The 27,226-nt window shown below is 47.4% G+C and overlaps 11 protein-coding genes across 11 annotated transcripts; 4 read left to right on the top strand and 7 right to left on the bottom strand.

Annotated features, from left to right (window-relative positions):
* Positions 1-89: 89 nt before the first annotated feature.
* Positions 90-2,534, top strand: N7517_009521 (non-ribosomal peptide synthetase; the record flags this gene model as incomplete). Its single annotated transcript, XM_056727244.1, has 2 exons — positions 90-581; positions 648-2,534. 2 exons carry the CDS (start codon positions 90-92, stop codon positions 2,532-2,534), a joined length of 2,379 nt encoding a protein of 792 aa, XP_056575816.1.
* A 109-nt stretch (positions 2,535-2,643) lies between these two features.
* Positions 2,644-4,299, bottom strand: N7517_009520 (uncharacterized protein; the record flags this gene model as incomplete). Its single annotated transcript, XM_056727243.1, has 5 exons — positions 2,644-2,729; positions 2,777-2,950; positions 3,008-3,808; positions 3,877-4,122; positions 4,194-4,299. 5 exons carry the CDS (start codon positions 4,297-4,299, stop codon positions 2,644-2,646), a joined length of 1,413 nt encoding a protein of 470 aa, XP_056575815.1.
* A 476-nt stretch (positions 4,300-4,775) lies between these two features.
* Positions 4,776-5,585, bottom strand: N7517_009519 (uncharacterized protein; the record flags this gene model as incomplete). The annotated part of the gene is made up of 1 exon (XM_056727242.1): positions 4,776-5,585. One exon carries the CDS (start codon positions 5,583-5,585, stop codon positions 4,776-4,778), a length of 810 nt encoding a protein of 269 aa, XP_056575814.1.
* A 375-nt stretch (positions 5,586-5,960) lies between these two features.
* On the bottom strand, positions 5,961-8,228 carry N7517_009518 (uncharacterized protein; the record flags this gene model as incomplete). Its single annotated transcript, XM_056727241.1, has 2 exons — positions 5,961-7,829; positions 7,878-8,228. The coding sequence occupies 2 exons, from the start codon at positions 8,226-8,228 to the stop codon at positions 5,961-5,963; spliced, it is 2,220 nt and encodes a 739-aa protein (XP_056575813.1).
* Positions 8,229-9,988: 1,760 nt separating this feature from the next.
* Positions 9,989-11,994, top strand: N7517_009517 (MDR family MFS transporter; the record flags this gene model as incomplete). The annotated part of the gene is made up of 6 exons (XM_056727240.1): positions 9,989-10,204; positions 10,262-10,361; positions 10,466-10,782; positions 10,833-11,144; positions 11,205-11,622; positions 11,678-11,994. The coding sequence occupies 6 exons, from the start codon at positions 9,989-9,991 to the stop codon at positions 11,992-11,994; spliced, it is 1,680 nt and encodes a 559-aa protein (XP_056575812.1).
* A 1,200-nt stretch (positions 11,995-13,194) lies between these two features.
* Positions 13,195-15,533, top strand: N7517_009516 (Tryptophan halogenase; the record flags this gene model as incomplete). Its single annotated transcript, XM_056727239.1, has 8 exons — positions 13,195-13,240; positions 13,304-13,732; positions 13,805-14,078; positions 14,120-14,361; positions 14,455-14,724; positions 14,777-14,966; positions 15,030-15,319; positions 15,520-15,533. The coding sequence occupies 8 exons, from the start codon at positions 13,195-13,197 to the stop codon at positions 15,531-15,533; spliced, it is 1,755 nt and encodes a 584-aa protein (XP_056575811.1).
* Positions 15,534-15,845: 312 nt separating this feature from the next.
* On the bottom strand, positions 15,846-16,838 carry N7517_009515 (uncharacterized protein; the record flags this gene model as incomplete). The annotated part of the gene is made up of 2 exons (XM_056727238.1): positions 15,846-16,654; positions 16,718-16,838. 2 exons carry the CDS (start codon positions 16,836-16,838, stop codon positions 15,846-15,848), a joined length of 930 nt encoding a protein of 309 aa, XP_056575810.1.
* Positions 16,839-18,654: 1,816 nt separating this feature from the next.
* N7517_009514 (vanillyl-alcohol oxidase) lies at positions 18,655-20,595 on the bottom strand (the record flags this gene model as incomplete). Its single annotated transcript, XM_056727237.1, has 6 exons — positions 18,655-18,941; positions 19,017-19,250; positions 19,357-19,656; positions 19,926-19,991; positions 20,128-20,309; positions 20,375-20,595. Coding segments are annotated over 6 exons (1,290 nt in total), but the record flags the coding sequence as incomplete, so codon positions are not given.
* A 1,548-nt stretch (positions 20,596-22,143) lies between these two features.
* Positions 22,144-23,304, bottom strand: N7517_009513 (alcohol dehydrogenase; the record flags this gene model as incomplete). Its single annotated transcript, XM_056727236.1, has 2 exons — positions 22,144-23,187; positions 23,248-23,304. The coding sequence occupies 2 exons, from the start codon at positions 23,302-23,304 to the stop codon at positions 22,144-22,146; spliced, it is 1,101 nt and encodes a 366-aa protein (XP_056575808.1).
* Positions 23,305-23,630: 326 nt separating this feature from the next.
* Positions 23,631-25,140, top strand: N7517_009512 (aldehyde dehydrogenase family protein; the record flags this gene model as incomplete). The annotated part of the gene is made up of 3 exons (XM_056727235.1): positions 23,631-23,897; positions 23,954-24,008; positions 24,065-25,140. The coding sequence occupies 3 exons, from the start codon at positions 23,631-23,633 to the stop codon at positions 25,138-25,140; spliced, it is 1,398 nt and encodes a 465-aa protein (XP_056575807.1).
* Positions 25,141-25,393: 253 nt separating this feature from the next.
* Positions 25,394-26,597, bottom strand: N7517_009511 (terpene synthase family protein; the record flags this gene model as incomplete). Its single annotated transcript, XM_056727234.1, has 3 exons — positions 25,394-26,016; positions 26,070-26,436; positions 26,496-26,597. The coding sequence occupies 3 exons, from the start codon at positions 26,595-26,597 to the stop codon at positions 25,394-25,396; spliced, it is 1,092 nt and encodes a 363-aa protein (XP_056575806.1).
* Positions 26,598-27,226: the final 629 nt, after the last annotated feature.

Below are 27,226 nucleotides of genomic sequence, written 5' to 3'. Positions count from 1 at the left end.
TTGTGTAAATACCGGTGTCCTACAATATAGGTTCTCAGTGATAATTTTGCCTTCCAAACCTCTGACCTCCTGTTTCATGAGTTTGAGAGATGGCTCCAAGTTTGCTAGACTCAAATAGATCGGTCGAGAGTTTCACAGGCCATCAAACCACTAAGTCTGTTTACTCGTCTGAAGGCTTCATTGAACTTGAACTAGGCCACCACTGGGCCAGCACGAAAGAGACTAAAGTATCGCTGGCGCCTATCAAGGAATCAAAGTTTTTGAAAGCCGCATGGATTCTTACCCTTCGTTGTTTCCACCCAGAGGAGGTGATGAGCTTGAGCTTTGTTGAAGAATCGATTCCGAGATCTGATCCCCCGATCACTTTCACCGTGCGAGTGAATCCAGATTGGGATGTATCGTCACTTCTCGAAGCTCTGGAGATGAAAGAATTCAGCAAAGTGACAAGTTCGTCACAGTCTTATGGTGCTCGACTTTCAGATCTCCCTCAGTCCCGCCATGTTTGTAATTCAGCACTCAGATATGTAACGATTCCAGACCGACTTTTGACACCATCGACTTCACTAGATGCAAAGCTAGAGGTAAGCTGATCGTCTGCGCTGTATTGGCTTTCATATTCTAATCTTTTGCCATCATTCACCATCCAGCTTGTCGTTGTCAAGAGCAATGACCGAATGAGCGCTGGCATCAGGAATTCGGAAAATGCCGCAAACTACTTAAACGACAGCATGTTGTGGACTTTTCAACAAGTCCTGCATCAAATTACCGCACATCCTGTGAGCTTCAAGCTCGAAGCGATTGATTACTGCCCGGAGCCGCATCGAAAAGCAATTAAGAACCTTACGCGTACAAAAGCGACCTCTAGCTCTAGATGTCTGCACGATTTAATCGTGGAAAATTGCCACAAATATCCAACAAAACTTGCAGTTCGCTCATTTGATGGCGACTTGACTTATCAGGACTTGAATAAGTTGTCGCTCCGACTAGCACTTCACCTCAGTCGATTGGGCGTACAGCCCGAGACTTTTGTTTTGAGTAGCTTTCAGAAGTCAACGTGGGCAATCGTAGCGCGATTGGCCATTTTGCGTGCAGGAGGAGCCTACATTTCGATCCACTCCAGCAATCCACCAGCCTATCTCAATTCAGTAATAAAGCGCACCGGTGCCAAGATCATGTTGAGTGACCTTGGCTTTGCAGAGCATTTCCGCAATACCATTAAAACGGTCATTGCGGTCTCCCCCGAATGGCTATGGGCGCTCCCATTGGGACCGCAGTCGGCTCTGTGTCAAACTATCCAGCCATCCAATGCATGCACGGTCCTGTTCACCTCTGGGAGCACCGGCAGGCCAAAGGCCATTTTGCAAGAGCACCGGTCTTACGCCTCCGCTATCAAAGACTACGCGCACAACCTCGGTCTGAATGAAGACACCAGGTTCTTGCATTTTGACGATTACGCATTCGACATTAGCAACTTGGAATTCTTGGTTCCTCTTATTGTAGGAGGTTGCTGCTGCGTACCAGGTCCGATGAAGACTGTCCAGGATCTGGCCGACAACATCCAAATGCTCAACGCCAACATTGCCTTCCTCACACCTACCGTGGCTATAAAAGCAAAGCCAGAAGCAATGAGCAATCTCAAGATCCTATGCGTTGGTGGAGAGCCTCTTCCGAAGGATCTTCTGAGCAATTGGGCTGAAAGCTCGACAAAGTTGATTAACCAATTTGGCATGGGCGAGGCAGCAGTTTGTTGTGCATACAATGACAATGTACATGACCCTAGTAGCTCGCCTGCGACTATCGGAAGGCCGTCTAGTGGTGCGATCTGGATTGTCGACCCAAAATGCCCGGCGAAGCTGATGCCAATTGGCGCCGTCGGGGAGATTGTGATCGAGGGGCCTCATCTTTCAAGGGGCTATCTTGACCAGGATCATCAAGCATCAGACCGCACTAAGCCAGCTGGATTTCTTGCGGAGATACCGTGCTGGTTGAAGGAGCTTCATCCAGATCGACAATCTGCCCGCTTGTATCAATCAGGAGATCTGGCACGATGGACCCCTGAGGGACGGATTGAGTACATTGGACGGAAAGACACAATTGTAAAGCTGGACGGGTGTCGAATTGATGTCATTGAGGTCGAGCACCTTGCGAGAAGATCTCTCACATCTAAAGACGCCATTGTGGTAGATCTTCTCGGTGTCATTGACGGCAAAGAAGATCCATGTCTTGCTGCATTCTTGTACCTCAGTGATCACCCAGAGAACTCTGAAACGGAAGAGCTCTGTCTCAAAGACGCAAGTCAAGATCATGCGGCCTGTCAAAAGGTTGCCCAAATCAAGGAAGTTCTTGCCATATCCCTCCCGCTCTACATGATCCCGACGTTGTTTTTGCTAGGCACACGAGTCCCACGAACACCTTCAAAAAAGACTGATCGCAGAATGATCCGACTGTTTGCACAAACTTTTTATGCCAAAGAGCGTGAGACACGCAGCAGTCCTGCCTCCCATCTTGGAGACACACAGCTTCTCCCTCCATGATATTTTTCGTCTGACATGGAGAAAGAATGAATACATGCTCATGCCAATATGATTTAACCTAACATAATCTTGCTATTAAATAAACTCTATATATAAATTTGCTTTGACATCACACGCTTGGCTGCTCTACAGGCTTCGGGCTACGGGAGCCCAAGAAGAACAGAGCGACGCACCCCGCTATCAAAGATATGACCCCTATGACGATTAGAGACGAGACCTTTTAAGATGTCAAAGCAACCTACCGAGACAACATTGCAGCTCGAAGTATCCGAAAATTCCGATCACGACCTCCGCCAAAAGAGGACCGCTCATCAACCCAGTCATCCAGGACATATTAGTCACGGCTATGGCGCGAGAATAGCCCCCGTTGGGACCGAATTTACCAGGCTCGCGCGCTTCAAGCTTTTCGATCACTTCTACATGGGTTCAACTGATCTTAGCTTGTAACATGTCTGTGGTCTAGGTTCACTCACCAGTTGCCTCAATAGAGCCCGCCCCGTTCAAAAGAGACAACAAACATCCGATAGCTGCCATGCAACCCACATAGAGGCTCTTTCCCAAAGCCTCATTTTTTGCCCAAGGGAAAAGATTGTTGCCAGGAACACCCAAGAGTATGACGAAGGGCACTAAGCCGAAGAATCCCACCGCTGTTGGAGTTCGCGATCCTATCCGGTCTTTCATCCAGCCGATTGGAGCTGCGAACAGCATGCCAGGACCCTGGATCAAAGTGAACAACAATCCCACATGAAGTGCTCTCCATCCAAATGCGGTTCGCACATGTACTGCTAGAGTACTTTCAAAACAGCCAATCAGTACAGCGAAAACGTAAGCGCAAAAGACTCCCGCGGAGAAACGCGTTTCGTGGAACAGGCAAATGTGAAAACGCCATCCGTTCACCTCTGAAGAAATTGGTCGATTGGACTGTTCGCCGGCGACTGTGGGCGGGTCATTTTGTAGCAAAGGCTCTCCCTCCTGGTTCTCCACTACTCCCCGAAGTTTGACAGGTTTTTCTATCATGAAGAGACGCATGATGATATCCACCAAGAGAAACGCAGCCGCGCCTGCCCACGCGCACCAGTACCCTCCCGCTTCAAACAATAGACCTGCGAGAACCGGCCCGGCGGTGGTGCCTGCAGCTGTGATTGTGGAAGTCAGACCCGCGATTTTGCCCATGTGTTCTGTTCCAAGATTCTCAACCATGGTTGCCATCCCTATTATCCACAATGCATTGCTAGTGATACATTGGAAGAACCGACCAACAAACAGCCATACCACTGCACACACAGTCAGCTTGGTTTGAGACGCGACGATCGATCACCGGCAAGGAATAAAAGAAACATACACTGGGTTGTGAGTGATAAGCAGGCCGTACTGACCAAAGCCAGTATAAGTAGAGTCAATAAGAGTGCCTTTTTGTTCGAGGTCGCGTCGGCTATCGCCCCAATGACTGGACTCGAGACTATAGAAACAAATGCTCCCTCCATAAGAAATATGGACGTGTACCTCTGGGTAAGAGACGGTTCTAGACCGATTCGATGCTCTAGCACAGTAGGTAGTAAAGGTATCATGAAGGCAAAAAGTAGTTCATCTGAGCGTCACCCATAAGCGTTAGCGAAATGTGATGCTGAACCCATCTCCGTCGTACGCGTTATCACTTACCAGTGAACAATGCCAGGCCCATCGTACTGACAATAAAAGTATCGGACGATCGCCAGCGATGACCCCATGGCGCGCCATGCTGGTCTTCGACGTGACTTCGATCCATTTTATCTCTATTGTACCTCACACATGAACTCCCGTAAGTCACATCCAGGGAAGATTGAAGAATGAAGAAAATCCAGCTTACCAATACGCGATTCAAGCTTTCGGAAATCGATACCAAGATTATTCAGAGGCTGAATATTGTAATATTAAGACGGATGGGCGTAATCCTCGAAGGATCGCCGCGCCGAACACTGTTCATACTCGCCCCCTTGTCAGCCGATGAACCAACCACAGTGTCAGCGCTGCGCTGTAGAAGTATTTGTCAGCCAGAAACAATGCAGGTTCCCGGATTCTACACGTACACGGTTGGCTTTCAGATATTTCTCCACATTGCTATCAACTCGCTCTCATCCCATATTCGTCTTGATTTTCAAAAGAAAACCTCGTATCGCCACGTTAGGCAGACCAAGTTCATCGGCGACAGAGTAGTGTGGGATCTAGCATCTATAGGTCTCAAGACCAAAGTTCAAGGGCCCCCTAATGAACAACCGCGTAAATCTCCAACGCATCATGTAACCTTCCAAAAACACCCCCATGCCACCCTCTAACCAACTCCCACTCCTCACCAGGCAAAGTCTTGCTCGCCATCCTTAGCCAAGCCCCAACAATTAAATCCGCATAATTAGCCCGATCCCCAAGTAAAAACGGCCCATTCCCGTCGAAAATCTTGGCCAGCCCTTCCAACATATTCCGGAAGGACGCAATAAGCTTCTCACGTTGTTCTTGTGTAACAGCAAAATCCTCCCAACAGCTCACTCCAGCCCGCCGAACAAACTCAGCCTTCGTCACCTCAGCAGTTGCAGGGTCTAACGGTAACCCTTGAACCATGAGTGCGACATGCGTGGTGAATGCAGCATCGATATTCATATTGAAGCGCGCATATTGGGGGTATTCACTCTGGTCACATTCAGACAACGGAATTAAAATTGTGGCATCCGGGCTGAAGACGTAGTCCAGAGACTGAGGCGGGAAGAGATCGTTTCCGGCTGGGTATTGCTTTTGTAGGTAGACTGCTATGTCGAAAGAGTCACCGAGTTTGCGGGATGTTGTGGGGTCCACCAGGACGGGGAGAGTGTGGAAGTCCGTGCCGTCGGCGAATTTGCGGCAGGCAGGGATGTTGAGGCTTGTCCGAACTTTGGATACGTCGGGGAGTGGGACCCAATTGGTTGAGTAAGGGACTGATTTGAAGTTCAGGGCTAGACGGGTTTTCCAAGGGTTTACAGCGCTATTGTTCTTTTCGACTGGGGGGCGCATGGCAATGTCGTAGAAGACTAATTTGGTGTCCATGGCGAGAAATTGATTGGGCTATTCTTTCTTCAATTTGTAGTTTCAAGTGTAGATGTCTATATGCAAAGAGATGTGGAATGTGGAAAGTGGGGTGTTGAATTGTGTAGTCACGTGGCCAGGTTTGTTCCGAAATGCACAGTGCTTGCGGGTAAGGATGGAGCCTTGGGTGCTGATATCGGTAGAGTCCATTTGGGCAGGAATAAGAGGAGAGATTGGTGGATATTCAGATTCTTAAAAGGGGATGTACTTTACAAAATTTTCGTAGCGTGACGACGACATTTGCGTTATATATATCAAGACCGCGAGTATCAACACTTTAAAACTGAGCAAACCAGGAAAGCTCCTTGCAGTTTACAAATCTTTAATTATCATTATTTATGGGGACATTGTAAAATTCCATCCTTCACTTTCAGTGCCGTTCAGCGGCTGCTCCCCCGCTCCGCTCATCAGCACATCAAAGAAGGCAGTGTCAAGGCCTTGGAAAAGCCATTCTTCCATGCCAGCAGAAGCATCTGGAAATGTTTCTGGCAATGCGAAAACCTCTCTAGAGGTGACCTCGGCAGCCTGTCCCCCGTGCTTGCGTGCTGATGATGGCCTCACTGCCTGCACGGTTGGTCGTGAGGTTGAAGCATCGGATGTGACCACATCAGTATGATGATCGGAGTCGCGTGGTGTTCCTACATGGATAGACCCAAAGCCCCCAATTGTAACGCCCTCATGGGAAACTTGCTCCTGCTCCGTGTCCAAGGGCGTAATCGAAATACCATCTCGCGCAATCCTAATGGCACCAACGTACGGCACCTTGACTATCAACACGTTTTGGTCGTCTTCTTGACCGTCATCCGAGTGCCTCTCTGCAGACCCCGCCTCAATATCCAGCAGATTCTTCAGAAGGGCAGCACATTTAGCTGTGAGGACATCCTCATGTAGCTCCAACATGGATTCCATGCATTCAAGAGCCCGCTTCACCGTCGCCCGGTCTCCAACCCGGTGGTGTATGAGTAGGTTTTCTGTACCTTTGTTACAGTAGCTCAAGATGTGAGCCAGCATTAGTGTCATACCCGCAATCAGAGCCACAAAATCACTCATCCGACAGCCGGCCGTGATTGGGTTGAACGTACGGATCGCAATCTGTCGGATCAAAATCTCACGGCTGGCGCTTGCGCAGGCGATTCGCGAGTAGACTCTCTGCGAGGTATGCCTTGGGTTTAGCATGTATGGCAAATGGAGTTGGTTCACTAAAGAGTAATAAAATATATGGTCCCAAGCTCGTCGAATTTCGCAGAAGGCATCTACCGAGTTTACTTCGAGACCCGCAAATTGCAATGGCCGCCAGAACGCAGGTGGCCATTGCTCGGTGACCCTCAAGAGCTCTTGATCGATCTTTTGAGTCATGTCAAGTGCTTCCTGGGGTGCGTGCATCTGATTCCGTTCGATAATCTTGCGTACCACGTCCGGAATGAGTACAGGCAAGTTGCCGCTCTCAACACAAGCGCTCGTCGCTCTTGGGATTGTGAAACTCGCACTGCTGGTGCTTGTGGGAAGACCCAGTAGCAAACATAGAAATTGCTCCGTGGAAACCACACAGGACCACATGACCGCAGGTTCCAGATCGTTCTGCTGGTTGACAATTTTGAAGCGATAGTGACCTGGTCGATGCAAGCCCAATAGCTGGGCTGTCATGACAGCACGGCGCATTGTAATCCAGGATCGTCGGATGTTGCCACCATCTATATGATAGAAGCCTTCAAGGATGAGGTTCTCGAGGCCTTCCAACGTGCCCAGCAAGACGTCATTCATATTCACCAGCTTGATGGCTGAGTCTGCTAGCTGCTCCATGATGGCGCAATGATGCTTGCTGAGGCCATGTATCACTTTTTTGGGAGACAGGTGTTGCAAACCTACTGCGAAAAGCAGCATTTGTCTTGCCAACAAGACTGGGTGACTTTCCGAATATAGGAGATTGGCTACTGGTATTTGTTCTTTGGCCATTTCGCTCAGCCACGAGTTGCAAAGCTTGAAGCTGGATTGATAGCAAAGGATGGACATGCCGCTGAGGTTTTCAATGAGAATTTCGATGTCTTTCTGAGGAGGGAGAGAATTTCGTAGAGCTTGAGTGATGTTGGGATATGCGGAAGCCTCCGACATAGAGCCATGACAGGACACTGGCGTTGAAGGGAACCGAGGTGTCGCATGTTGGCTTGGTAGTTTCTCAGTCTGTGGGAGACTCAGTGTACTCTTTTGCTTTCATATAATTAGTAAATACCCACGTATGTGAAGATGCTGACTAACTTTGTCATGCACTGACGATGCCGGTGTTGTATGTATTGCAAAGGGCGTCGGTGGTAAACAGCCAACAGCAACATCTTGCTGAGAACGGACACCACTCTCGCTCACTAGCCGTGTATTAATAGAGGTGTCTTGCTCAGCATCTCCCGTATCGCTATCAGCCATTTCCGGTCCGTCCAAGATTACTTGGTTGATACATGTCGTGCCTCGACGATGGCAAGTGATGCAGATCCCATCATCCGGCGACGAAAAAGTACACTTGACTTTTCTCCTCCTGCACTCCCAGCAGCTGTGTGTACCTTTGCGAACCTTTCTGCGCTTCGTCGCGCGTTCGTCCGAGGGAGAATTCATCATTCGGTAGGCTGTCGCAACGATCGTGGGAAGAGGTCCGAGCCTTTGACCGAGTACTGAAAATTGTAGATCCCCAAGAAGTTTGGACCGAGATGATTTGTATGCCCGAGGCACTTTTTGTTGTATAGATGACAAGGGCTCCAGATTTAGTTTTCTCGGTCGCGCGACCTCGGGACGGACCTCAGGGGCCCACCCTGTGGGGGCCCGGGGCACGTTCGTTCAGCTTGCTTTACGTTAAGGGGCTAGATATCAGCGAGATCTGAGGTTTCATCAAAGATGGCAGTTACTTGTTACTTACCAAGATTGGGACGACACCAAGGCGGCCGTTGAATGACATTTATCTTTGAATATAAGGGGAAGCTGAAGCAATAATTCGGCCAGCGTAAAAGTAAGGTAGTAAGAGAAAAGCAAAGGAAGTCAATAGGAATGTCACTTTGGTAGAGGGATGGTTTATATAGATGATAGGAAGTGATGTATCTAAGAAGATAGATAAAGATGATAATGAATAGAGAGATAGCAAGAGAAAGGAAAACTCGAAGAGAAATTGTGATAACAAATATATAGCGTGTAGGTAGTGGCAAACTTAGCTGTAGTATATTAAGACGCGAGGAGGATATTATATAAACCGGATTCCTACTTAGATTATAAGTTTGCCATAGTCCTAAGTAATATCATAAAATCAAGAAGATAATAATAGGAGGGAAAATTATTAGGACTTTAACAAACTAGGGCCTAGCTCTCTCTATATATATACTACGGATAAAGACAGAGGATATTTAATAGTGATAGAGAAAACAAAATTTGACTATATAGAACATAATAAATAAAGATTTAGGTCTGATACTAAAATATTCCACAGAGAGTCTATATTAAAATAAAGGAAACGTAGAATATTTTTTAGGGTTAAAGACCAATCCTTATTTAATACGCGATATATGATCTTGAAGGACACTTAAGAGTATTTCTCGTTTGTTTATAATAGAACTTTTTATTTAATCCATTAGAACTAGTCTAAATTATAGCACTAAGAAGTAACTAAGAGGGTTAGTACGGTGGTTGATAGGTAGTGACCGCAACCCTCATTCACCCCTAATCTAGTACCTAACAATTTACGTTCTATAACTCTCTCCGGTAAGATATCTTATACATACGACCATAGGGTGTGGAAAACAGGGCTTCCCGTCCGCTCAGCCGTACTTAAGCCACACGCCGGTGAGTTAGTAGTTGGGTGGGTGACCACCAGCGAATCCTCACTGTTGTATGTTTTTATTTTTTTAATCCTTTGCAGCAACCTGGGCACATTCCTGCTGATTAGGTAATGGGCATTCGTCCGAACCCCCGAACCTCCGAACTCTAGAATGACCCCTTCGGACGATTCAGCCGAGATAGGCAGAGAACGTCCAAATCGTGACACAATGTTACTTCTTTGCTAATATCTTGGAGACTTGACTCCTTTTCAAGGGTCTGGGTGTCTTTTCCTTGAGACTAATACAATATATGAATACTACTAATCAGATACGTCTCCTTAGCAATGTAGAACAAGATTCTGGGGCCGAGCTTGATTCGGCCGAAGTAGTGATACCCCTTGTCTAACTCCCTTGTTTGGGCTCGGAGATGCGACACGTCTGTCTAGGTTTGTTTGTTGCAGCTAGAGCTCGTCCGAAATCGACATACATAAACAAGCTACTTACTTCGTAATGTGAAAAGGGGCAATCAACAGCCTTCATCCTTGTCATATCACCAGTTTGCAAACTTGGTCAACAATGGAGAAGCAAACTATCGACACCGATAAGCAGGCGACGGCCGATGACCCTTCGCAGCGCTCGTCTACCCTTGTGTCAACTTCAGAGCGCAGCGACACCGATATCCCTAACCACGATGCGAAAGCTCGTCCGACTGATGAATATCCGCATGGTGCCCGCCTAGCTGCTGTTATGGTTTCACTCATGCTGGGCATGTTTTTGGTGGCACTTGACAACGTCAGTCACTTGTTTCGCGATACACCACACTAGCTGACCAAGGCTATCTATCAACAGACCATCCTCGGCACGGCCATTCCCAAGATAACGGACGAATTCCATGACCTGAACAAAGTGTCGTGGTATGGGGCAGCCTATTTGATGACTTATGGCAGTGGTTAGTTATATGGACCCATTCGTTTCGGGATGGCATGTTGACCTTTCACGCAGAGTGGCTCCTTTCTTCGCATCACCTCGATACAACATAACTAATTGTTACAGGCTTTCAATCAACCTGGGGAAAGTTCTACAAGTACTTTCCGATCAAGCCCTGGTTTCTCGTTGCCGTATTCAGTTTTGAAGTGGGCAGTCTCATCTGTGCCGTGGCGAAAGACCCTACAACTCTCATAGTCGGCAGGGCTATCGCCGGCTTCGGTGGGGCCGGAGTTTGTGTGGGAATCTTCACGATTATCGGGTTCGCTGCACCTCCTGAGAAGCGCCCACAGCTTTTGGGCTTTACCGGAGCAACCTATGGCATCGCCGCGGTCTTAGGACCGCTCATCGGCGGCGCTTTCACTGACAAAGTGTCATGGCGCTGGGTAAGTTGCGAGACGTTCGAATATTAGGGCTGTCACTGACTAATGAATAGTGCTTCTACATCAATCTGCCCATCGGAGGACTTGCTACCGGGACGATCTTCCTTCTCTTCAAGACCCCAAGTAGTGCAGCTCCGGCCAAGGCTACACCCAAAGAGAAGTTCTTGCAAATGGACCTCGTTGGTGGGGCCCTTATGATGGGGCTGATCGTTTCATTTCTGCTGGCGCTGCAGTATGGCGGCCAAACACATTCGTGGAAGAGTAGCGAGGTTATAGGACTGCTAGTCGGCGCTTTTGTGATGGCTCTGGCCTTTGTGGCTTGGGAAATATACCAGAAGGAACGTGCAATGATTGTTCCACGACTGGTAAGCTATGATGCAAGTCCTATCCTGATCTGACATGAACTAATAGCGAGGTCGATGTAGTTCATGAAACGATACATTTCCGTCGGGTCCATGTTCATGTTCTTCTTCGGCGGCGCCTACTTCATCATCCTTTACTTTCTTCCAATCTATTTCCAGAGCGTATACAACAGCAGTCCAATCGGATCTGGCGTTAAAATGCTCGCACTCATCATCCCCCTAGCCCTCGCTGCCGTCGTACAGGGATTCGCGCTGTCCAAAATTGGCATCGTACCTCTGTTTTGGATCATAGGTGGCGTTTTGGGAACCGTCGGCTGTGGCCTCTTCTATACTTTTGATATCGGAACATCTACTGGCAAGTGGATTGGTTATCAGATTCTTGTTGGTTTCAGCTCGGGCTGGACATTCCAGATTGCCATGTCAAACGCGCAAGTCCATGCCTCACCAGAGGACATGTCGCAGGCCACAGCTATCGTTAACTGTGAGTCCTAAATCTACTGTAGCCTACACGAGCTGTCTGCTAACACTAGTGCTAGTCTTCACGACCGTCGGCGGAGCCTTCTTTCTCTCAGCAGCACAATGCGTCTTCAACAATAAGCTGATTGAAACGGTTATCAGAAAACTCCCCGAGCTCGACCCGGCGGTAGTGATTGGGACCGGTGCAACACAAGTCCGCGAAGTTTTTACGGCCTCGCAAGTTACCACCCTCATTGATGCCTACATGGTTGGTCTAAAAGCTGTCTTTGTAATTACAGTCGCCGCCTACGGTTTTGCCACTGTCATTGGATGCTTTGGCAGCTGGAAGAAGATCAACGGTGGTGAGATGAAGAAGGCGGCTGGTGGCGCTGCATGAGCGCCCGTAGATCCTTGAAGTGTCTGGCTAGGAGCCAGTATCTCGGTGTTGTATCTACAATGGTGGCTGGTCACCCTAGTGAGGGAGAGGTGTGTCATTCTGCGACTCAGGTTGTCGGATATAGAGGCCTGGAGTTTCCTGGCGCTCTGTGTGCAGACCTTTGGCCTGTTGTGTGCTTTGCGTGTATTAATAGAGCCTTTTACAAAGTGCTGCCACGTACCTTGTCTATCGGAGCAAATATCCCCAGAAAGTTTACCAGATTAATAGATGCCAATTATGACCAACCTCGTTGCTATCTGTTATCCTGAATAATCATGCCAATATGTGAAGGTCGACACGTCTCGAGCTGCTGTATAAAGGAGTTCCAAATCAGGAATTTTATTGACCATATACGTCAATTTCCTTGACCGTAAAATAAGATGGATCGTGGCTTGGATTTATAGTAAGTTGACCTTACTAGTAGTATCGTCACCTGGTTACATTGCTGTTCCCAATTAGGCTGCATAAGCCGGGCTTATTCTAACGACTACAAACCCTTTTTGCTACCGATTGTTCTTGAGCGATGACTGCCACCATGAGACAAAGATTGAGATAAACAGTATTGATCATTTCTCTGTTGGAATATTTCCAGAAAATCATGAAAATAAGCATGAATAATCTTGGATAAGCAGCAATAATCCCATGTAAGCATAATGCTGACTGATGTAATACAAACACCTGGGCAATCACCTAGAGCGCAATAAACACCCACATCCGGAGGGCTCTATAGCTTTCTTTATAGGTTCCGGTTCCACACCCAACTTCGATTAGATAGAATATTCAGTATTCATATTATTGTATATCGAAGAAGATGGCGATTCCTCAATCTTGTACCGTTCTCGTAGCAGGTGGTGGTCCTGGTGGTTCTTATACCGCCGCTGCTCTCGCACGTGAGGGTGTTGATGTTGTCTTGCTCGAAGCAGATAGTCACCCCCGGTATGGATCTGTCTGATAGGCCTCACGTATTACGCGCGGAGTAACTGACTTGCGTAGATACCACATTGGAGATAGTCTGCTCCCTTAAATGAGATATCTACTTCGTTTTATCGACCTGGAAGATACTTTCGAGTAGCATGGATTCCAAAAGAAGGTGGGATGGCCATCAAGTGGACAAAGAGAGAATGTATATATCCCGTGCAAGTTCAGATAGGCTTACTGTGGATGCAGCTCGGGGCATTTTTCAAGCTCAATGCAAAGAGTGCGGGATGTTAGTAGAGCGTATTGACCTCGATGATGTGTGGAGCGAGGTTCTAATGGAATGCGCTCACAGACACCGACTTTATCCGGGCCAACGGTCCTAACGGGTATTCCTGGAACGTGGTGAGATTGGAATCGAATGAGATTCTTTTTCGCCATGCCGCAAAGAGTGGTGCAAAGGCCTTCGAGAATGTCTCGTTGAAGTCGGTGAATTTCGAGCCTTATGAGAACGGTATGTTCACCAGCCAACACAAATTGGCTAACCCTGGACGGCCTGTTTCGGCCGAATGGAAGACGAAAGATGGTTGCTCCGGTACCATCTCGTTCGATTATTTGGTGGATGCGACGGGTCGAGTCGGTATTCTGTCAACCAAGTACCTCAAGAATCGCAAGTTCAACGAGAGCTTCAGAAATATTTCTATCTGGGGATTCTTCAAGGGTAATATTCCGCCAAGTCCAGGAACAGATCGCGAAAATCAGCCTATATCCGAAGGCATGAGAGGTGAGTCCGTCAATTATACGCAAATATTGCTCGCTTGTCGCTGACCGGATGATCATGTATGAACATATGCAGATGGGTCAGGCTGGGTGTGGATGTTACCTTTACATAACGGCACAGTATCCATCGGGGCTGTTTTTCGAAGAGACAGTTTTCTTGCCAAGAGGAAGGCCTTTCCAGAAGGGACAACGGAGGCTCAAACCCTGGCGAGCTTGGTTGCACTCTGCCCTACAATTTCTTCATATTTGGAGCCGGCTGAACTGACTTCTGGTATCAGACAAGCGACAGACTACTCCTACAGTGCTAGCGCTTATGCCCGTCCAAATTTCCGTATTCTCGGCGATGCTGGGTGTTTCATTGATCCCTTTTTCTCGTCCGGTCATCATCTAGCCCTCTCGAGCTAGCCCTCTCGAGTGCGCTAGCAGCGGCGACGTCCATCAATGCATGCATCCGGGGGGATTGCAACGAATTCGATGCCTCCAAGTGGTTCGCCGAAAAGTTTGACGAAGGTTACACGTCATTCCTTGTTGTGTTGATGGCTGCCCTCAAACAAATCCGGATGCAAGAAGAGCCGATCCTCTCCGACCTTAATGAGGAAGGCTTTGATCAAGCATTCGCGGTCCTCAGGCCAGGTGAGATCACCAAGTGCCCTGCGTTAACTTTCGCTGTTTTTCCCATCCATATAACTTCCATATCATGATTCTAACAGTTGCAAATTCCGACAGTAATCCAAGGAGCCGCAGACAAGGAAACGGCCCCAACGGCTAAGGGCGAGTCGATCACCGAAACCATCAACCTCTGCCCCAATGCGCTCAATGACCTGCACGACACGGGGCTGCAAAAGAAGTTGACCAATATTGTGGAGGCGAAGGTACACCTGAGTAAGATCAACTGCTTGGAAACCTTTCGGCAGAGGAGACGGCAGCGCTTCAGCGCATGCGCGCCATGCATTCAATTCTCCCGTCCTAACCATGGCGGCGGTTTCGTCTCCTCTAGTCCGTGGGTTGATTATGGGCTTATTTACGCTCAGCTCTACCGCACGTAAAGGCCTCAAAGGAATGAATCACATTATCGAAACGGCACACACGAGTGTGGATAACAGAGTTTCCGATATTGCATCTCATGGAAAACAGGAGATAAAGGGTCTTTTACATAACCTGCTGAACATTGTCGATTTCAAAGGGGAGAAATTAGACTTCGGCATCGAGGACGTCAAGAACGAGGCCTTTGCGGCTCTGTGAGTTATCACTGCATAAATTACCCACGCACATACAATCTGCTGACACGCTTGATTTGGTAGGACAGCAGGTGCGGGCGCAACTATGATTGGACTGCAAGCAGTCTTCTATTACCTCGCAAATAATCGTTCTATATATGAAGAGGTTCGAACGGAGGTTGACGAAGCCATGGGGAGCGGGAAACTATCCGAATTTCCCATTTATTCCGAAGCCGTCCAACTCCCACTTTTCAAGGCAACGATCAAAGAAGCATTGCGATTACATCCTGGCGTGGGATTCACTATGCCTCGAGTGGTGGATCAAACTGGGATTGAACTATCAGGAATGTACATCCCGCCAGGATGGAAAGTCGGTATGAACGCGGCCGTCGTAGGATGAGGTGAGGGCGTATACGGCCGAGATGCCAATACTTTCCGTCCAGGAAGATGGATCGAACGCACTGATTCCAACATGGAAAGATGCAATAACCTGGTATTTGGGGTGGCCACTAGAACTGGCATTGGCAAGCAGGCGAGTCTATTCCGCGACTAGTTTAACTAACTCACGAGGTAGAGTATGAGCGCTAACGTCAACTCAGGTTGCTCTTAGCGAGACATACAAAGTCGTACCACTGTTGATTCGCAAATTTGATTTTGCTTTAGTGGACTCGAGTAAGAGCTGGACGACCCATGACTACTTCTTAAATAAGCAGAGTGGCGTTAAGGTTAAGGTCAAGGCCCGAGGCCTATAAGTGTGTTCGAAATAGCCAAATTACATGGAGTGCATAGAAGCCCTGGAAAAATGAATGAAACGATTTTAGGCCTGGCTCAAAAGAGGATATGTATTTCATTATGATAGTGGCGATGGTTTTCTATATTTCTAGATACAAATATACCCCCTCACTCTACGTTCACTGTGGCCCCAAACTCTAGTAACAGCTTCACAGCCACCTCGCTTCCCGCACCAACCGCGACTGATAGCGGTGTTTGCCCGTCCTTGTTTCGTATGTTGAGCAACGAAGTATCCCCACCGCAGCCGTTCAGAAGCCGCTCCAGTATCCTGTGACGATTATGGAACACAGCCCAGTGAAGGGCCGACCAATGAGCATTATCAACATGTTCTATATCGGCCCCATGTGATAGCAATAGCTCTACTATTTCCTCATAGCCTCCAATTACCGCACACAACAGAGGTGTCAGACCAGCGTTGTCCTTCGAGTTGCAATCTGCGTTATGCTCAAGTAAAAGGCATACAACTTTGCTATTTCCAGTCTGCACTGCTTGATGAAGCACAGTCGGTCCTGCTGATACTCTGCCACTTTTGTTGCTATTGACAGAATCACCCGGGCTCATTGTTGTGTGATATCCTAGGCTGTCTTTCAACTCCGAAGGGGGAACAAGGGCAATAGCAGCAGCAAAGGGACCTGTCTGTTTCAGTGCCGTTGTCCAGAAGTCTTCCGCGCCTTTGTTCATTCCGCAGCGATCGCTGGGATCCAAAAGGAAGTCATAATCCATCGTATTGTCTCCTTGACCTTCGTCGTAGCGGCCTATCGATAACTGCCTGTGACTGGTACACATTGTAATGGGTGGTGTGAGTGGTGCCAATGCATTGAAGGCTATTGGACTAGTGCAGTCCAGGGCATCTGAGCCGCCGTTTTGTGGATGCGATTGGTCTTGGTCTGGGGTGGCTTTTCGTTCACGATTCTTCTCTACTCGCGAGCGAACCAAATGTCAATATTATCAACTTTTTGTAACGAATCGTTTTGACTAACGTCTGAATCGCTTCTGTGCCCGACGATTCTGCTCACGGCGGCGATCCGCCACCGCTGCCTTTACTCTAGGGGCGCTGGAATCTTGTGTCGACGTTGAAAAGCCACATGAGGCGCATAGCATTCTGAAAGTACAAGGCCACGCCGGGCGCTGCTGCGTAATCACACGAATATACGACCGCTTGTGCTTGCAAGAATATATATGTAAAGGATCTGCTTCGACTGTCAATTAGTTCAGGATAACTATGGAGGGCCGACCTGTATTGGGATGCTTTATATGCGGTGTTACCCTACTTTTGGACGCATTATATGCGATGTCACCCCATATCCGTGGACTTTACTGAACCATTTTAAAGTTCACCATGGCGTACAAAATTCAGTGGGATGTCATGAAGCCTGAAATTGACTTTATATCTCTCAAAGTGCTCTTCACACTGCACTTTTCTTGTTTTTGGCATCTCAGAGGTCCAATACAGTTGTTCTAAACCAACTAGAAGCACCAAACGGGCTTCGCCGATTTGCACTCTTTCAATTTGGACCATGCTGCTACATACTATGTTGCTTAGGTCGCTCCAACTTCAAGTTAATAATCGTGACCCTAACAGTGTACCAGATGCCATATATCAATACACGTGGGGATGCTGACACCATCCTTTCAGGCAAGGAGTTTCAAATGTCCGGTGTTTCTTTCGCAGTGTGGCCCGAGACCAAGTTAGACCTTGGAAATGGGTTTAAACCTGCAGCTATTCACATATGTGCCAGTCCCATGAATAGAACCATATGACTCGTCAGTTTGTTCATCCAGGGCTCCAAAGTGTAAACATTCATGAAGGTGCAGCTTCCCATCTGTGATTTCCACGACATTACGGGTAACACCTGGACTACAGCGGTTAAGAACGATTCATGTACTTAACTGCAATTGAGGTATTGCATGTGCGTCAGACTAGTTAGACTAGTAATGCTTGGCGAGACGGAGTCGAGTCAGTGCAGATGATCTGCAAGCCTAGTCAGTGCGTTAATGATCTACAATCTCGGAGTTTCCCCATTAAGATTTCTTTCTATGATTATTTCCCTCCCCTTCCAATCCTCTAGCACTATAGGCCATATCTATTGTCGGCCGACTCAATTGTGTCTTGCTAGAAAATTATTAAGAACATTATAAAGATGACAAGAACAAGACTACGGACCTCAAAGTACCGGGCTTGGTAACCTTGTGTAACCTTGTCGCCTGTTTGGCCCTAAACGTTTCATATTATAAGCTAACCAGAACACTTGCAACCCATGCATCAGGCTAAATAGGTTCAAGAATTTACTACAATTGGCTTTGCTCCGGTATACGCACAGATTTGAAATGGCTGGGCCTGTTCCATGTAGTCATGCTTGGATTAACTTGACTCTAGGAACAGAGCCAAGCCACTAAGATGAATCCTGAGCCGTATGAGGCTGCTTGCAGTTCGACGGGTTTTCTACAAAATGGCATAGCCGCAGTAAGCACAAGCCAATTTTTGGGGGTCCATGCAGGCGCAATGGCTGGTCAATTTCTGACTCGGTTTCTCTCCAGGGTTGACCTTCCATGTGGGAGTTCGTATGTTTTATATTTCTTTAGTAGTTACGTCATGAGATGGTTTTAACCATCCCAGTAATGAGTTGGAGCTGAATATGGTACAATTATATACGCTAGTATTCACATATTTGTGGGAGATGCGTGGCTGTCACGTTTGCTGACTATTGCATGTACTATGTTGGCTGATATTGAAGACTAGAAAAACAGCTTGTTCTAGTTAAGGGAAGTGAGAACAGGTCTACCACAAGAATAGTGAGTGGCCCCCCAAGAGAGCTCTGGGCAATGAATGCCCAAGCATTCTACCGGTAAATCCCGTCACCCCTGAATGTCGACATGGCTGCCGATCACAGATCCCTAAAGTTGAGTCTCGTCGTAGTCACAGTTTCCAGCCGACTTGACTGTACTTGGTGGGCCAAACGCCCGACTTTCCAGGAGCAATAATGCCATTAGGATCGATTGCGTTTTTGATAACCTCGTTGAATTTCAGAAAACTGCTGTTGTTCCAGTTATAGGTTCCCATTATTTGGTCCATGACAGCCAGATCGGTTCGATACTCGCCCCACCCGTTGGCTGCACAGTCGTCAATAAGCGTCCTAATGAGCCCCTGAACCTTTTTCTTTTGCTTGAGATCCTTTTTGTTGAACACAATACACACGATATGATCTAAAAGGTAACTCGAAAATTAGGTATGCCAAGCAATACTAGGAAGACTCTCAGAGGGTCCCAGGGCTAACTCACGCATCTCTCTCATGCCGACCGTGAAGGTCCGGATGAAGTCTATGCCAGCCTCTTGGCATATTTGCCTGGTAATTCCGTACTGCAACATTGCATCCTCGCCTGCTACCTTTGCAATAGAAGAGAAGAACAGATGGGCGCCATTGGGGACCCAGTCAATCCATTTGAGCTCATCGTAGGTTGGGATACCTTGCATGGTTTTGTCACGGACAAGAAGAATCGAGTTATCGGCGGTATCTTCCGGAAATTAAACTTAACACCTGGGATAACCGCAAAGGCTTCTTTAACTGTCTCCCAGAGAGCATTGCGAATCTGCTCAGGTCCCTAGGAGGTATTAACGGACCGAGAATAAAACTCACGTAAAGAGCGCCGTAAAAGATCCACCGCCCTAGATTGAGCTGCTTTGCGCTTTTGTCCAAGTCCTCGTCGGATAGAGGCTCGGTCTTTGATGAATACGATGCCTGATTTCCAAGCACTGCTGCATCCAATAGAATGTGACGAATAGTGGGCACGTTCTGCAGCGCCATATTCAGGCGAAGGGGCCGAATGATATCGGCTGCTTGCTTTAGGTCGTCGTCTTTGGGAAATGTGATCAAGTAGGATTGGTATCCCCCCCCGGTTTTGGCATTAACCACATGCCGAGCTTTGTCACGATTCCCATGTTAGACTGACTGAATAGTCCATCAATATATGGACCAAATCCGTAAGGGAAAAGGTGGGCAGTTTTGTTCCAGGGCTGGTCTTCTGGCCTCAGGCCCATTGTCTCGGGCCGTTTAGGGTCTGGGAGAGCTCCCATGCCAGCTCAAAGGAGTTCTCCATTTGGTAGCCCTATCTCCATACCACAATGCATCATCCAAGTAAGTACAATGACAGCTCGCGACTGGGTGTTGCTTCAACATGGGCGAGACCAACCTCCGTAGGGCGTGTAGCCCACTCCTCGCTCGGTAGCATTTCCGAGAACAGAACCACCACCGAGATCTGGTACATTCATCCAAAGTTTATCCCGAAGATTGTTTTCGATAAGATAGTCATATAGATCATGAAATGTTACACCTTCCCGTCCCAAATTAGAAAAGTAATTCTCCAAACAGAATTCAAAGCTCCCAGTACTTACCAGGCTCCACTAGGCAATATGCGCCTTCCTCGTTGATTTCCAGGACCTTATTCAGGTTTTTTCCCATGTCCATCACGATACTACCACTGACCCGTGGTGCAGCACCACCATATCCAGAGTTTCTTCCGATGGAGATAGGCCAAAGAGGAAATGAGATTGTGTTGGCAAGTCGCACGATAGCTCTGTCCGAAGGAGTCAGCGTTTCCTCTCAGAGTCTTTATTCCAGGCCGTCTCGGGGACTGCATACTGAGAATCCGCGACATTACGAGGAGCAACAATTGCCGAGGCAAGAAAGTAGTCCTGTTCCATGATATGATGGGGATCGTGTGTATGTCTAGGGTTCATGTAAGAACCATCCTCAATCTGATCCTTCGAGGTTATGACTTCAACATTTTCCGTGCCGACAATTTCAATGACCTCTTGGATAAATTCATTGAAATCTCCGTTCGTCAACTTTGGCGGTTGGCCCTATGGGGGGGATTTGGCCATTTTGCCGGAGGGGGGCGACTAAAGTCCTATCGAGATGGTGAAGAGAGAGTTGAAGAGAAGATGGAAGAAGAGAATGAGCGAGACTATGGGGACTATTTGAAAGAACTGTTTAATCACTTGCTCCGCCCATGGGGTTGTTTTAGTTCTGTATCCCGAGTCCCAACTAGCAATCTCCGCAGTTGATTATACCGCGGCAAAACCGCTATGATAACCTCCTATGGTGGTGTGTTATGTCATTTTTCGTGGCCTATAGCCGGTGGTGTGGGGGTTTACCGCTGGGCTGTGGACATTCTCCGCCGGGCAGAGCGTACTGACGCCACGCGCAGGGCTCGGTGACTCGGAAAGGAAAGTAGGAACTACTAAAGCTCCACGGTAGTCTGATAGTTTGAAACTATATATCGAGATCCTTGCGAAGGAGGTTCCACTATGTGGACTAGTTTCCCCACGGGGTCCTCCCGTTCACTCGCAAACTTTCGACTCAAGGTCAAGAAGTCAGGCGCTGTGTTCTGCTTGTAGGTATGTAAGGATATTGGTTTGCTCCAGCGAAGAATTGATGAAGCTAGTGTGTGCTCGTTCATTATTGCAATCCCATGTTGGTCACCTATTTGGTCCCAAACAAGGCTTCCTTTGGGCCAAGCCTGGCATAGTCGTTGAATGAGCGTTCGGTCTCAGGCTACCTCCAAGGTGTTGTGGAATTACTTTCCAGAGACAATTTCTTCCCATCGTCATCCATATCACTGACTCTCCTCCATCCTCTCATGCTATGAAGTTATGATGGCTTGCTGATTCATTGTCATCAACTTATTCCCCTAGAAGCGCTTTGACATCTACCCAGACAACCGGGCCAGCAGTCCACCGACCATCGGGCTTAGCTACGGAGGGGAGGAGCTCTCGCTGCCGCCATCTTTGACGACGCCATTATTTCGTGCACAACTGCTCAGATCTTTTATGGACTAACCTGTCAACGCTCGGGGTTTCATCAACTTGACGTGCTGATCTGCGAAGTTTCATCAAGGGCTTCGCTCAACAACGGATACTTTCAACCCCCCGAATATTCGTTACGCCGAGTAGCCTGTGCAGAATACAGGAACACCCAATCCTTCTCGCTGTACCGATCCTCCAATAATTCTAATCCTACGAGAGCACCATATCTACAGCCAGTACCAGTTACAGTGCTAGTTCTAGCGCTAGTTTGATAATAGAACGTCTCACAGGAATGGGAAAGATCACGCAGACTGGACATGTCGGGCTTATCATTCTACGGTGTACATTATACAAAAGCAAGAAAAATATAAGCTGTATACATACCAAGGAGCCCTCTGTGTACATATGTATAACCAGGTATGATGTGATAGCAACAAAAATCATCCTACAGATAGCCTGCAGTGATCTTCTCAATGGGTTTTCGGGTTTACGTTACATCCCGTAACAACCCTTACCCCCAGGATGTCTACACAACAAGCTATTAAGTAAGCCTCTTAAGCGCAGAACAATATATTCATTGGCTAATCGATGAGTGTGAAGCTCTCACATAGAACTTACAACGTCTCTTCGTCCAACTTTTGCGCCCAGTCGCACCACAAGCTTCCCGTCCAGTTCGTTCACGCGTCCAACATACTTGTCTAGTTCGTGAATTCCAACTTCGGTGACCCTTGGCTTCACCAAACCCTTGCGAACAAATTCTGCAGCCTCTGCGATATCCACGCGGTCGCCCGTGATGCTCCCGATGATCCGAATCCCATAGTCGATCAAAGAAAGGGGGTGAAGGGATATCTTTGAAGTGGGTGGGGGGATGCCTACTGCGACCAGAGTTCCGTGGTAATCCAGACAGCTCAAAGCCTCTTCGTAGGCCGCTGCAGCTCCAGCACACACGATGATCGCAGAACAAAGCTTGCCCTCCGTTTGTAGGAGCACGGCACTCCTTAGGTTATCCTCCTTTTCGAAATTCAAATATATCTCTGCTCCTGCATCCATGCAAATGAGTCTTCCTTTCTCTCCTCCGTCGATTGCGATAGGTCGATAGCCCATATGTTTTGCATATGATAATGCCAACGAGCCTACCCCACCTGCAGCGCCAGAAATACCAACCCACGAGCCCGCTGCGAGGTTTGCCACCTTAATTGCTTTATAGGCTGTGACACCGGCACACATTATTGGCGCTAGCATCTCGCTAGGGACTCCATCGGGCAGAGGCGTGATATACCTCTCCGGAACAACGGTATACCTAGCCAGGGTACCCGGCACATCACGCCCACTGAAAACTTGCTTTAGACATCGCGTCTCGTCTTTCATATTGTCACATACGTGGCAAAATCCACATGCATCACGAATCCAGCCAACACCGACCAGACGGCCTACCGTAGCTGCCTGGCTTTTACACAAAGAGCCTACGGCGGCGATGCGACCTACTCCCTCATGGCCTAGAATCGTTTGACATGGGCCAAGGTAGCCATGAGCAAGTGAAAGGTCAGTCCCACAGACACCAGTAACTTCTAATTCGACGAGAACTTCTTGAGGCTTGATGGTTGGGATCGGGAGTTTCTGTATCTCGAAAGAGAACTTGGGACCTTGCTAAAAAAGAGCATTTTGTCAGAGACAATATGGTCTCATCGCGAGAACAGAGTTTCTTACATTTTGAAGGGCTGCGACCACTTGGTCTGATGGTGCTCTTTGTTTTTCACAGCTCATTGTAACTTGGAAGTTTGTGAGGGATTATGGGTAATGATAATTAGTTGACAGTCGGAATGTTTAGCATCCAACGGCAAATTTGACTTAATTTAGGAGCAGAGGCTAACTTATTCTTCACTTCATATGAAAATAAATAGGATTTGTGACCTTCGAATATACGTCGGCATTTCCCCACACGGGTATATTTCCCAAATGATGTAGGAATCCCGTCACGGATGTGGGAGAAACCCGTTGACCCACAACTGACCTTCGGTATTTAAATCAGCTAATCAGCTGTGGGCTGTATTCAGTTCACAGATTGGGTTGTCTTTTTCTCGGATTTCAAAATGTTCTACAATATTATCAACTCGGAGAGACGGGCCCGAGATTCTGTCACAGTCACGAACCCTAGGACGAATGAAGCCCTCTGGGAGGTGACAATCGCAAATGAGACGGACCTTAACGATGCAGTTGAAGCTGCTAGGGCGTCATTTGAATCATGGAAGCTGTTGTCTGTCGAGACAAGACAGACTTATCTACTTAAGCTAGCCGATGAACTCGAACAGCGAAGAGGTGAAATACATGCCCCTCTGGCAGCAGAGACCGGAAAATCCGTAACAAAGTCCCTCCAAATTGTGAATGTTGAAAATATTGCTAAGCAGCTTCTTAGAGCCTCCTCGCAAATATAGAGATCGATGATACTTTGGCGTTTATCAGATTTAATGGTATCGTAAATCTACATCCAGAAATATTGTCAGGCTGGAAAGACTGACTGGTCCAGCATCCCAATCATTGCCCGACAAAGTGGAATACGAAAATGATAAACTCAAGATCGTGTCTACCCATCATCCCATAGGAGTGGTGGGTGCGATTTGCCCTTGGAATTTTCCTCTTGTGTTAGCCGCCGGCAAGATTGCTGCAGCGCTTGTGATGGGCAATTGCATCATTGTCAAACCATCACCATTCACCCCATGTGCAACTTTGAAATTCGCTGAGCTTGCGACATCCGTGCTTCCGCAGGGTGTACTCCAGGCGCTCAACGGAGACAACGGTGTAGGAAGACTCATTACCCTTCATCCAGGGATCGACAAAATTAGTTTCACCGGATCCATTACGACTGGAAAAAAAGTAGCGGAAAACGCGGCCAAGACACTGAAACGAGTCACACTCGAGCTCGGTGGAAACGATGCAAGTATCATCTGTCCCGACGTTGATGTCAAAACCGTTGCTCCTAAGGTTGCTGCCGGATCATTTTTCCATTCGGGCCAAATGTGCGTTGCTACAAAAAGGATTTATGTGCATCAGGCTGTTTTCGAGAAATTCCGAGACGCCTTCATGGAGGCAGTTAAGAACATCAAAATCGACATTTCTGGTGACGAGTCGCCTCTGTTCAGTCCCATTCAGAATGAGTTACAGTACAAAGTGGTCAAAGATCTTATCTGGGATTGCAAGGAAAACAACTATACTTTACTATGTGGGGGAAATACCGACGAGCAGCCAGGGCTCTTCATTGCACCCGTGGTTGTGGACCGACCACCGCATGATTCTCGCATCATCCGAATGGAGCAGTTTGGTCCTATCATTCCGCTTACAAAGTGGTCTACTGAGGATGAAGTGATTTCGAAGGTCAATGGAACAGATACTGGCTTAGCGGCCTGCGTGTGGTCCGACGATATTGGCGCTGCGGAGCGGATTGCACGGAAACTCGAAGTTGGAACAGTATGGATCAATAGCGCTGAATCACCCAACCCAAATGGCTACATGTCTGGCTGGAAGCAGAGTGGGATTGGGGGCGAGTGGGGGAACCAGGGCTTGCTGTCGTATTGTCACACACAGATAATTCAGCTATACAAGTGAAGTAGGATTGCAAGCTGCCGTCGTTGATTTACCGTCCTTGGCCCTCTTATATCATGCCTAACACGGTATGTAATTTCTAATTGATAAAACGATCCATGATATGTAGACAACTAGCTAACTAGATGGGGAAAAAACAATGCGCTGAGAATTCTGTGGTTAAAATGGGTGCTACGACAAGCATTTACTTCGCGATCATATATCTAAAACCCGAAATCAATTCTCTATTGATAGAAGATACCTCCACTACCACAACCTATTCTACTTGCGTTCTATACCTCTTGGCTGTCGTGCACCATTTGAAATGGGTCTCGGTGAAGAGGAGCTGAGAGTTTGCAACAATGATTTCTGATTCCTCTCTAGCTCCCTGCAGGATCCTCTGATGTATATGTGCCACCTCCGAAATACTGACGTTATGCAATGCACAAACAGCTGTAATAGCATCGGCGAGCTTTTGTGTCTCCGTTTCCTCCTTTTTCATAGGCTCCTCCATACCGACAAGCACAGCATTCATTGACTCTTTTTCGTCCATGTCTCTTTCTAACCCAAGAAGGTCGTTTTGAAGACCCGCTGCAACATTTATCGCTTTCTGCATAACCATAATATTGTCTGGATAATAATCTGGAGAAAAAACCTCGCTCCTGATAAGGCTGAAGTAAGGTGCAATTCCGATTGTTCGTGTTCGAATCTCCATGTAGTTTTGCATATCGCGTTTCAAGTAGCCCTGTTGAAACTTGATCTCCTGTATGAAGCCATAGAACACAGTGCAGATTTCGCAAAAGAAATCTTTTGCCGCTGCATCTGAGAGATACTGGCAACAGTGCTTCTGAAATAATGACATGAGAGAGCAAACATCGCCCTTAGAAGAAACCTCGCAGACTAAGTATTTTTTGTAAGCATCTACCACCCACATCTTTCAAATTTCAACTTACTCCATTCATTGTTTTTCTCGTTGCCCTGCAAAATAGAGATGGTTGTCTGGATAGCAATCTGTGCTTCATAGGGCCTCATCGACTCGAGTAAATCATCAACAGTGCATAGTATACAAATCCACGCAGCCATACAGATCCGCAGATGTTCAGCTCGAACATTTGGGAAAAGGAGGCTAATGACTTTGACTTCGCGGACTGCTTGCTCGAGCGGATCTTCGATTTGCTTTTGGGTGTATGCCTGTATTGCGATTCTGAAACTTCTATGAACACTCAACACACCCTTTAAGGACTCTGGGGGGTATCTATCTCTAGTGGATACATCTGCGTCGAGTGGGATGCTGACTAGACCATGATAGGGTATGTCCAACTTGTTCATATTAGCTTCGACCCCTATCAACCCATAATCGTTCTGAATCGTTAACTTACCCCAAGTGATCCATCGTTGTTCTTTAGCATAACATTGTGTTGTTGAATTTGGGGGTTTGTTTCCGTTATCTCATATTCACACAACCCATCAATCTGCAACATTGCGAAGCGGAACCAGATTTCTTTCTGGATAAGCAAGACAAGATATATGTGCAAAACTCTTTCCGGTGTTGATTTTCTTGAATTGGGCAATTCTTTTTTCAGTACGCTGTTCACCTTAACGCACAGAGATCAGGTTCTAAGTAGGTCTTTATATAAGTAACCTCATGTGATTTCCATGCATAGAGAGGATGTGGTAAGAAGACTTGATTCTTTTTTCTCAAATGACATAGGTGTAGGGCTACACGGCCTCATTGGTCTCTACATGTGGATTTCCTTATCTCTAATAATTCCAGCCATCGACAAGTTGTTCAACCCCAAATCTAAGCCTGAAAATGCGCAACGCTTTGTCACCACGTGTGTTAGCTATCATCCAGCCTTTCTCAAGCTTTGATCACGATTCTTAGTATATTCCAGTCATAATACTTTCAGGGGCCAGGATAAGTATGTATTACAGCTATGGACCTCTTCGAGCTTGTCAGTGTAGGTATCCCAGTTTCATCCAGATTACTAAACCCAAGTCAAGAACAAACTCGTTGACCTTCAGGAATCACTCGAATTGTTGAGGGCTATTCTGTATAACCTAGGTGCAACCGCGTTATAAAATGCGTGACGTGTTTGCTCCCGATATA

Source organism: Penicillium concentricum (assembly GCF_028827145.1).
Source record: "Penicillium concentricum strain IBT 3081 chromosome Unknown utg000004l_segment0_segment0, whole genome shotgun sequence".
NCBI lineage: Eukaryota > Fungi > Ascomycota > Eurotiomycetes > Eurotiales > Aspergillaceae > Penicillium > Penicillium concentricum.
The sequence above is the reverse complement of the archived record's forward strand: the minus strand, read 5'-3'. Positions and strand labels throughout refer to the sequence as shown.